Source organism: Jaculus jaculus, chromosome 8 (assembly GCF_020740685.1).
Source record: "Jaculus jaculus isolate mJacJac1 chromosome 8, mJacJac1.mat.Y.cur, whole genome shotgun sequence".
Taxonomy (NCBI): Eukaryota; Metazoa; Chordata; class Mammalia; order Rodentia; family Dipodidae; genus Jaculus; species Jaculus jaculus.
In genome coordinates, this window is record NC_059109.1 from 109781713 (window position 1) to 109792838 (window position 11126).

Sequence of the window (11126 nt, forward strand, 5' to 3'; positions counted from 1 at the left end):
CCCCAGCTTTTTTTTTTATTTATTTAAAATTTTCATTTTGAGACAGGTCTTGCTGTATAATGCAAGTTAGCCTGGAACTTACTATGTAGCCCAAGCTGGCATCAAATTTATGACAGTGCGCCTGCCTCCATGTCCCACATGCTGGGATTACAAGTGTGAGCCACTACCACACCTGACTGAGTAGCTGGGATTGTAGCTGTGCAGCTTAGTTAGCTCCATGTTGCAGTCAGGTTCACATTGCTGGTGGAAATCACCCAACCAAGAGCAGCTTGTCGGGGGAAAAGAAGTTTATTTTGGCCCACAGACTCAAGGAGAAGCTCCACGATGGCAAGGGCAAACGATGGCATGAGCAGAGGGTGGACATCACCCCCTGGCTCACTTAAGGTGGACAACAGGAACAGAAGAGTGTGCCAAACACTGGCAAGGGGAAACTGGCTATAACACCCCAACACCACTCTGCCTCCTGGAGACTTGAATTCCCAAATCTTCATCAGCTGGAAACCTAGCATTCAGAACACTTAAGTTTATCAAACCACCACACTCCAAATAGTGTATGAGTCATGTGCTCTTTAGGAAAAAGCCTTCTTGTGTGCTCCAGGCTTTGGTTGCATTCCAAAGTAGTTGGTGCTAGGAACAAGCCTAAGACCTGGAGCTTGCTAGGCCAGCTCTCTACTGCTGAGCCATAGACACAGCCCAAGAGTGTTTTGCTCCATGTCCAGCTTCCCAGTCTTTGAAATAACATGCTTCTTTTCCTCTCATAGGGGAGGACCTACGGCAGGTGAGCAAGGACTACCAACAGGTGCTGCTGGATGTCAGGCGGTCTTTACGACGGTTCCCTCCTGGTGAGCAGCACGCCACATCCGGAACAAGGCTTTCTCTCCTCTTACACTCACCTTGAGTTGGTGCTGCCGGGCTCAGGGAGTTTCCTTCACCCCATCCACAGACCTGCCCAGCTTCCATGCCCTCAATCAGCCACTGTCACTCTTTTTCCCCTGAGCTAGGGTCTCTCTGTAGCTCAGGCTGACTTGGAATTCACTATGTAATCTCTGGCTAGCCTTGAACTCACTGCAGTCCTCTACCTTGGCCTCCAAGTGCTGGGATTAATGTCATGTGCCACCACGCCCAGCCACTCTTTTGTTAACTGGTTTACTACTGTCAGACCTCCACTGTTGAAGTCTGAACTTCATTCAGATCATTTCTTGTGGTTTAGAGATGGTGAGTGAGAGAAGCAGCCTTTTAGTATTTGCCTTCATGCTATGGAAGGGACCTCATAGGAATTGTTAGGGCCATCAGTCTAGCTTTAGAGAGCAGACTGGTTTGGAATTGGGCAATAACAGAAACTGTCAGTATCTTAATTTAGCAAGTGATACCTTTCATATGCATATATTGGGTCCCTATACTGACTCCCACTTACCATGAGAATAACTTTCTTTTGTTTTCACAATGAAGGGAGCCAGGCAGCAGTCTCTTGTGTGTGATCTCACCCTCTTCCTTTTCCTCTGGCAGCTCTACCTTGACACCCATGAAGTAGAGATTGCTGCAGGGTATGTTGCGAGCCTCACCTGACAGCAGGCTCGGCCTTAGATACCTCAGTTGTAGGCCTTCTGTCCTACTTGGACCTTTGTTCCCTAGAGAGGCTTGTGTGGGACTAGAAGCCAGCCAGCTCAGTTTGATGCCACATATCATCATGGCCAGTCTCCTTTTCTTCTCCTCCTGGTCTGGTTGAGATGACATAAAACAGATGCTTCCTGTCCCTCCCCCTAAGCAACCTGCTTCCCTCTGTGCCCTTCATTCCTCTGCCGTGGATGTCTCCTCAGTCGTGTGATGTTCTTCCTGTCCATGGAACTCTTGGGATTTCTTAGTCTTTTTAGTCATATCCTTCTGGCCTTGGCTGACCAGTCAGAAACAGGAAATTCAAATGAGATAGTTTTCACTCTCTCTGCTTTCATTATTTTACTTGCCCATATTGCCTTTTTTTTTTTTTTTTTTTTTTTTGAGGTAAGGTCTCACTCTATTCCAGGCTGACCTGGAATTCATTATGTAGTCTCAGGCTGGCCTTGAACTCACAGCCATCCTCCTACCTCTGCCTCCTGAGTACTGGGATTAAAGGTATGTGCCATCATGCCTTATTATTTTTTATTTATTTGCAAGAAGGAGAGATTCAGAGAATGGGCATTCCAGGGCCATTTTGTGCATCTGTCTTCGTGGGTCCTGGGAAATCAGGGTCATTAGGCTTTGAAGCACCTTAACCACTGAGCCACCTTTCCAGCCCCTATTTTATCTTTCTTCTTGTTGTTTTTGGTTTTCCAAGGTAGGGTCTCATTCTAACTCAAGCTGACCTGGAATTCACTATGTAGTCTCAGCCTCAAACTCACGGTGATCCTCCTACCTCTGCCTCCCAAGTGTTGGAATTAAAGGCATGCACTGCCATGCCCGGTCAGCCTATTTTATCTTTCTAACTGTGAAAGCTAAACTAACTGTATAGGAAAGCTGAACTTTAGTGACATTCTTTTAAAGCAGTTCACGAGATCAAGGTTTGAATTCTTTTTCTTGAGTGATACTTTAGTTGTTTCTATTTATAACTTTGGAAATTCCAAATAAACGTCTTATAGACACCAGCAGGAGTTGTGCTTTGTCCTGCTTTGTCTGTAGGAACCTTTGTGAGCAGACTGCCATCCAGTGTCACACTGAATAGTTCTCAGTTCCACCAGGTGGGGAGGACCGAGTCTTCAAGGGTGGTGACATGCACAGCTGTTGGATTGCAACTCCCAGGCACTTTTCCAGGCTGGCTTAGACGGAGCTCTCCTCTGAGCAGTAAAGACCACACACTTCCCACTGAATCAATCCTTTCTCTAGTTCACCCACTAGCCAGAGTTGGATTTTCTGGACCAGTATCAGTACCAGACTTGGAACACAGATGACAGTAGCTTTCCAGCCACCAGCAGCTTCGGTTTGTTTGGCACTGTGGTAGTAAACTCCTTTAGCTGAACCTTGTGAGCTCACCCCGAGGTTGAGAAGTGATGATGGGTACAGAACTCGAGCTCTGCAGGCTTCTTGGCACGCCTCCAGGCTTCCTGACCATGGTGTTGGGTTGAGCCTGGCCTGCTCCTTGTTGAGTGCTGACTGAGTACCTGTTGAAGGCAGGTTCAACATTCCTTTTTTTTCTTTCTTTCTTTCTCTCTCTCTGTTAAGGTTCAGCATTCCTACCAAAGCCAGATTGGCCGAGGATCTACCCTGCCCCAGCAGGACAGGTCCAGTACTCCAAAGCACTCCGCAGCCAGCACTCTGCTTTCAGCTGCAGCTGGGGATTGAGACCAGGTGTTCCTAGAACACTGGCTTTGGCTTAGAAGGGACTGCAAAGTTTTGTGTTTTTAATATTTATTTATTTGACAGAGGAGGAGGAGAGAGAATGAGAGAATGGGGCACACCAGAGCCTCCAGCCATTGCAAACGAACTCCGGACCCATGCGCCACCTTGAGCATTTGGCTAACATGGGTCTTGGGGAATTGAAACTGGGGCCTTTGGCTTTGCAGGCAAATGCCTTAACCACTAAGCCATCCCTTCAGCCCTGTTTTTAATTTTTATATAAATTCTTACATAATTTTATTCCAAGAATTTACAAAACAAAAATTCCTCCAGAGACCTTTTGTGCTAATTTTTCAGGTTTTAACATTTCACCCCATTTGCTTTAACTGCCTGCTTTTCCTCCTCCTCCTTTTTTTGTGTGTGTTTTTGCTTTTTGGGGATAGGGTTTCACTCTAGCCCAGGCTTACCTGGAACTCACTATATAGTCTCAGGGTGGCCTTGAACTCATGGCGATCCTCCTACCTCCACCTCCCAAGTGCTGGAATTAAAGTCATATACCACCAAGCCTGGCTTTTTTTTTTTTTTTTTTTTAATGAGAGAGGGGAAAAGAATTGGCATGCCAGGGCCTCTAGCCGCTGTAGTCAAACTCCAGATGTGTGTGCCACCTTGTGCACATGTGCAGCCTTGCACTTGCATCACCTGCTTACGTAGGACCTGGAGAGTCAAACATGAGTCCTGAGGCTTTGTAGGTAAGCACCTTAACCACTAAGCCACTTATCAAGCCCATTAAAAAATATGTATTTATTTGAGAGATAGAGAAAGGCAGATAGGGAGAATGGGTGCATCAGGGCCGCTAGCTACTACAGATGCATGTGTCATTTTGTGCATCTGGCTTGGGTACTGGGGAATCGAACCCTGGTCCTTAGGCTTTGCAGGCAAGCACTTTAATCGCCGAGCCATCTCTCCAGCCCCAAAATGATTGCTGTTGATAGGAAGTTGGTGACATGGGGCAGAGGTGGCAACCCAGCATCTCAGGAAGTCCTGACTGTCCTGTGGTTCCCTTATGAGCAATGCTAATTAATGATTTGGTTAACAGAATATTGCCCAGCACCACCTCTCTAAGCAGTGTGTGTGTGGCTTTCTTCCCATGCCCAGGTAGTAACAGCAGTGTGTGGATTTAGCAAGGTATTGCCAACCTGTTGGTAATTCTTTTTTTTTTTTAGGGGGGGATACTTTGTATGTCCATTGCTGTCTTCCTAATCTTGTCACCAGGCTGCCTCCTGGGTTCTAATGCATCTCTTTTCCTCTCTTCCCAGGCATGCCAGATGAACAGAGAGAGGGGCTGCAGGAAGAACTGATTGACATCATCCTCCTCATCTTGGAGCGCAACCCTCAGCTCCACTACTATCAGGGCTACCATGACATCGTGGTCACCTTTCTGCTGGTTTTGGGCAAGAGGTTGACAACATCTCTGGTAGAAAAATTGTCTACCCACCACCTCAGGTACCTGTGCATCTGCTCTCTGTGCCAGGATGGCTGTCACTGCTCCAACCCCTGCAGGATGGCTCATGGGTCCATTTTCTAGTTAGATATTTGAATAAATGTACCTGTCCCACCCACCAGTTTGACCTGTTGTTTAACTTGACCAAGTGTATTGATAGAACTGTCTTCCTGTAGGGATTTTATGGATGCCACAATGGAAAACACAAAGCACATACTGAATTACCTAATGCCCATCATCGACCAGGTGAATCCAGAGCTCCATGACTTCATGCAGAGGTAGGTATGTGCTGTGCTTACGGGATACAGGCATGCACAGAGCCCGCACTTCCTCTCCTGGATCTTGCTCTTCCACAAATCTAACTTGGACTTGTCGTCATCTTATAAGTTAGTGCTAAATTCATAAGGGTTCTCCTTTCAGTTTACTACTCAGCTGAACCATTCTTTTTGGGTACTGTGTTCTTTGGGTACACAAGGATGACAAGGCTCATGGGTTGTGCTTACATCTGGTAAGTTATAGTGGGTAAGGTAGAATGCCAGTGTAGAGTTTGAGGCTCTTGCCCCAGTAGTTACAGAGACCTAAAGATGAAGAGGAGAAGGCCAGATGTCATTCATACCTGTAATCCCTGCAGTTGGGAGGTGAAGGTAGAAGGATCAAGACCTTAGGACTACATAGATCGAGTTTGAGGCTAACCTGAGCTACCTGAGACCTTGTCTCAAACACAAGGGACTGGGGAGATGACTAAGCAGTTAAAAGCACTTGCTTGCAAAGTCTGCTAGCCTGGGTTCAATTCCCCAGTGTCCATGTAAATTAGACACATAAAGCACCACATGTGTCGAGCTCATTTGCAGTAGCAGGAGGTTCTGACGTGTCCATCCCCCCCCCCCCCGCACACCAATAAACATAAATAAAATTTAAAAGAAAGTGATTAAGAGGAGGGAGGGAGGATGGGGACATCTGTGGGCAATTCTGTTTCTCAAGTATCAAGGAAAAGAAATACCTCTTTGCAGTTTTTATAAACTTATTTTCAAAAAGTAGCTATGGGGGAGAAATGGCTTAGAGGTTAAGCACTTGCCTCTGAAGCCTAAGGACCCTGGTTCAAGGCTCAATTCCCCGGGACCCATGTTAGCCAGATGCACAAGGGGGCACACATGTCTGGAGTTCATTTGCAGTGACTAGAGGCCCTAGCGTGCCCATTTTCTCTCTCTCTCTCTCTCTCTCTCTCTCTCTCTCTCTCTGCCTCTTTCTCTCTGTCTGTTGCTCTCAAATAAATAAAAAATTCTTTTAAAAGATCATTTTAAAAAGTGGCTATGGGGCTGGAGAGATGGCTTAGCAATTAGAGCATTTGCTTACAAAGCCAAAGGACCCCAGTTTGATTTCCCAGGACCCACATAAGCCAGGTGCACAAGGGGCCACATACGTCTGAAGTTTGTTTGCAGTGGCTGGAAGCCCTGGCATGCCCATTCTCTTAATCTCTGCCTCTTTCTTGCTCTCAAATAAATATAAAAAAGAGTGACATTTTTCGGCTGGGCATGGTGGCACACACCTTGAATCCCAGTACTTGGGTGGCAGAGGTAGAAGGATCATCATGAGTTTGAGGCCACCCTGAGACTACATAGTGAATTCCAAATCAGCCTGGGCTAGAGTGAAACCCTACCTCAAAAAAACAAAACAAAAAGTGGCTATGATTTTTGGTTTTGTTTTGTAGTGCTGAGGTTCAAACACATGTTTCATACTCAGGCAGACACTACCACTAAGCTATATTCCTGCCCTCAAGAAAGGGAAAGAAAAAGAAAAAAAAAAGGATATGCTGTCCTAGAAGGAAAGCCACAGTACATTTCTTAGAAAAGTCTTCATTCTAGCTGGCACTTACTATGCATTAGAGTGCCCAGTGAGATGAGGCAGCCAAGACTGTTCAGTGTTCATGTTAACAGGATTGAACCCAAGGCCTCAAGCACGTAGCTACATGTTCTACCACGGAGCTTTACCCCTGCCCTCTTGGTAAATTTATTTGAAAGACTATATTTTGTGAGAATATGCTAAATTCCTAGCTGACAGATTTTTCCAAAAACTATTTTTCAAATGCTTCTTTCTCTTTAGCCCTTGAGGATAAAGAAGGGCCAGAGACAGGGAAGGGATAACCTGTGGGGAAGGAGCCTAACCTCTGCATTTCCTTTGCTCCTAGTGCTGAGGTGGGGACCATCTTTGCTCTCAGCTGGCTCATCACCTGGTTTGGGCATGTCCTGTCAGACTTCAGGCACGTGGTGCGGTTATATGACTTCTTCCTGGCCTGCCACCCACTCATGCCCATTTACTTTGCAGCTGTGGTAGGTATATGGTGGGAGACAACATCTGGGTTCACTGAACCTGTCCAGCTTGATGAGTTTCCTTGAACAGGAACCAAGTGGTTGTGGACACCTGGCCAGTGACCATTCCTGCAGCATTAAGCAGTGCTGGTTAAGCAGGTTTCCTTCTGCAAGACTTAATAAGCTTTTAAAGTACCAGCATGCCTTGTAAATTTTCAGTATGTTACCGACACCTCCTGGAACTGTTTAGGTGATCGATATCATGAGGGGAGCATTCAGTGGTTGAGGAAAGAAGAGGCCTGGTGTTAGAGGTGAATGACTGGTAGAATTTGGGACTCATTCCCAGAGGGACTGGGTGGTGTGGACCAGCAGTCAAGAGGAAATTCAGAAACAGCATGGGAGCCTCTTTGGTTTCCTAAAACATTTCTTGTGTGCCAAAACTCCCAAGAACCTTCCAGTAATTTCTCTCATTTTCGTCATAAAAGAATCTCCAGGCTGGGGAAATGGCTTAGTGGTTAAGCGCTTGCATGTGAAGCCATGGGACCCCGGTTCAAGGCTTGATTCCCCAGGACCCATGTTAGCCAGATGCACAAGGGGACGCATGCGTCTGGAGTTCGTTTTCAGCAGCTGGAGGCCCTGGCACGCCCATTCTCTATCTATCTGCCTCTTTCTCTCTCTGTCACTCTCAAATAAATAAAATGAACAACAACAAAAAAAAAATTTTTTTTTAAAAAAAGGATCTCCATTTCTTTCAAGACTTTACGAGACACATTAGCAGACAAATGTGCTTGAGAGTGTAGATTTGCCCATCTGTCATATCATGGGTGGTTTACTTGCAGCAGGAAGGGCCATCCAGTAGGATGAGCACAGAGGAGTCGTGCTGTACTGCTGCTCGGGAACATTTGGCTGACTCCTGATTGTACTGACTCGAATTTTATATCCGAAGGGAAAAAGGTGAGTAGCCCAGGCCTTGTGCCTCTAGTGCTTGATGCAAGGTCTTATTTCTTCCAGATCGTGCTGTATCGTGAGCAGGAAGTCCTGGACTGTGACTGCGACATGGCCTCGGTCCACCATCTGCTATCCCAGATCCCTCAGGACCTGCCTTACGAGATGCTCATCAGCAGAGCAGGAGATCTCTTTATTCAGTTTCCCCCTTCCAAACTTGCAGTAGAGGCAGCTGCCCAGCAGGAGGCTGAGAGGTGAGGGAGGCCAAGCTCTGATAGAGCTGGGCTGGTTGTAAATGAGGGAGGGAACATGGGCCTGGTGGACACAGGGCTGGGGACATTTCCAGATATCCATGCTCTCGGTGGAATCTGCCCCATAGACTTTATCCAGAAGTGTGTTCTGTGGCAGCCTGCTCACTTTCTTCCCCTGTCCACTCCCACAGCACGGCAGCCTCTACTTTCAAAGACTTTGAGCTGGCATCAGCCCAGCAGAGACCAGATATGGTGCTGCGGCAGCGGTTTCGGGGACTCCTACGTCCTGAGGCTCGAACAAAAGATGTGCTGACCAAACCAAGGACCAACCACTTTGTGAAACTGGCAGTGATGGGGCTGACAGTGGCACTTGGAGCAGCAGCATTAGCGGTGGTGAAGAGTGCCCTGGAGTTGGCCCCTAAGTTCCAGCTGCAGCTGTTCCCCTGAATTCATCCAGAGGGGTTTCCTCCCTGCCCAGTGCACCAAGGCCTCTCGTGTGTGGAAGGTCCAGGAGAGGAGAGTTGCCGTGATTAAAAGGGTTTCTGTCAAGGGTGTCCTCTTCCTGCCACCCTTGCCTGCCCACCCGTGTTGCCTTGGCTTTGAAGGCCATAGCCCAGCTGTCTGACACTGGGAAACACTGGTCTCTTGGGCCAGCACAGTGGACCTGAGTGTGCTCTCTGCCATTGCTCCTCCAGTGGGAGGAAGGGGCTGCCTTGGAGCCTCTGGATCTGGGATTTCCTGGCTGCCCAGTAGAGTGGAAGCTGGGCCGGGCACACCCTCCTCACAGCATCTGAAGTAGTGTCTGCTTCCAGTAGAGCGGAAAGGCAGGGGATGCCTCTCCCAGAGTCCAGCCGTGGAATGAAAGCCAGAAGGCAGAGTTGTAGCTTGGATGCCAGATGGCCTGTCTTAAGAGCAGCCCTGTTAGCTGGTCAGAATCAGACAAACGTGAACTGGATTACCAGTTAAGTCAAACTTTTCTTCAGCCTAGAATCACATGGGTATTCCCACTCTGTGCAAAGGAATATTAATCACCTAGACCACTTTTTCCACTTTTCCCTCCCTCCTGTTCTCTTCTATAAACCACCTGACATTACATCTAAAGACATTTTTAATACTATTTTTAGAATTATGTACACCTAAAATGTAAGTACTCTCACTTTAAAAGTAATAATTCCTTCCTGGAAAAAATGCTTTTCATCAGAATGATGACATTTTACCATCCTGGAGTTTACTTTTTACTGCTTTTCCTTTTTGGGAATAGGGGTGGAGTACTGAGGAAGAACCCAGCACCTCTCGCATGCTACGCAAGTTCTCTACCACCGAGTTCCAGCCCTAGTTCTTTTGTATTTTGTACCCCGGCTGGCCTTGAAACATTGACTCCTTATGCCTCAGCCTCCCAAGCAGCTGGGATGACAGGCTGTGCCTAGAGTCTGCTTTTACTCAACTGCTTAAACATTTCTTTTTAGCCAGAGTGAGCTCCACAGTGCCCACCTCCTGACCGACCCTCCTTCCTGTTTTCTGCACATACCTACTCTGCTTCCAGCGAGGCACCCGCTCTACTTTGGCCTGTCCTTGCATTTGGTTTATCTCAACTGCTGGTCTCTGCAGTTGGAAGTTTCATTGGAAGCTTGCCAGCATCCAGAAAGGGACAGACATACTAGCCTGAAGGGCTTTGCAGGAGCCCCAAACAGCTAATCCTGCCCTGGTTTCCCCCATGACCCTCCAGGCCTCTGGGAACAGGGGAATCACTTGGTCTTTCTGGGAGTTCTGCTAAAAGCAAAGCCAGGTTGGTTTTACATTAACTATTCTTTGAAAAGAAAAAGTGCCTTTTGCTGCTTCAGGGAATGAGTGAGAAGAGCGAAGCAGCCATGTGCTTTGATTTTTCCTGGTCTTGACAGGTGATTTCTTAAACATGCCAGAAGCACTCCACCCTACTTTGTCCAGATCCTGCTTCCGCTCCATATGGCCACCATGGGCAGTGGGGATGCTTAGTGTGCCAGACAGCTGCCACAGGCCAGAGTACTTAGTAAATGTCCACCCCAAATTACACTGAGCACTTTAACCAAAACAGGTTCCAAGTGGTGGGCCATTCTTCATGTGGGACCCCCTGCGTGTGAAGAACGTGGGTTAACTTACAAAGTGTGGGTTCATCAGGACCAAGGGGAATTCTCCCAGGAGCCACAGTGAAAAGCTGACAAGTATTTCCAGTTTTCTCTCAGCAAGTGTGGCCTTTCGCCCTCTGTCCTTCAGCCTGCTTGACGATGGGGGAAGTGATGACGAGGAAGAGGCACACAGGCCCTGCTCCTAAGGCCACAGCTCTGGATCTCAGGAAGCCAGTGGCGCTGTCTTGTGTTGTAACCTGCGGAGAATGTCCTTGGTTTTGCTCACACCAGGGTTCTCCCCAGCCACCACGAAAACATCGACTTACCTTCAGGGGACTTCTGTAAAGAGTATGTGTAGATATTTTGTACAGGGCCCTGTATGAAATAAACAGCCATATGTGGTTCCTAAACACTTGTCTTTCTGTTCCACACACGATTTGCCTGGGATTGGACATGGTGTTTGGCATCTGGACTAAGACCAGACCTGTGCTGTGGTCGGTCTGTGGACTCCTGGTTGGCCTAGGCTTGCCAGGAGATACACCAGGTGATCCCTGTGGCCTTGTTTTTCCAGTTTCAGGGCAAGAGCCCTAGTTCTGCAGCCCAGAAGGCTAAAGTTGGCAACTGTCCTAATCATGCACCAGCTAGAGACGAGAAAGGGTGAAAGGTTGAGAGGAGGTTAATGAGTGCATTGGGAAAAGAGCTGGGTTCGTGGACC

The 11126-nt window shown here is 47.6% G+C and overlaps 1 protein-coding gene across 1 annotated transcript in view; it reads left to right on the top strand.

Moving 5' to 3' along the window:
• Positions 1-10821, top strand: part of Tbc1d20 (TBC1 domain family member 20) — a 28964-nt gene extending 18143 nt beyond the window's left edge. Inside the window, exons 3-8 of the mRNA XM_045157190.1 lie at positions 762-842; positions 4623-4809; positions 4984-5085; positions 6993-7134; positions 8125-8312; positions 8501-10821. Coding sequence (XP_045013125.1) covers positions 762-842; positions 4623-4809; positions 4984-5085; positions 6993-7134; positions 8125-8312; positions 8501-8756 — 956 coding nt within the window. The 3' untranslated portion in view covers positions 8757-10821. The remainder of the gene's footprint in view (positions 1-761; positions 843-4622; positions 4810-4983; positions 5086-6992; positions 7135-8124; positions 8313-8500) is intronic.
• The last annotated feature ends 305 nt before the right edge of the window (positions 10822-11126 follow it).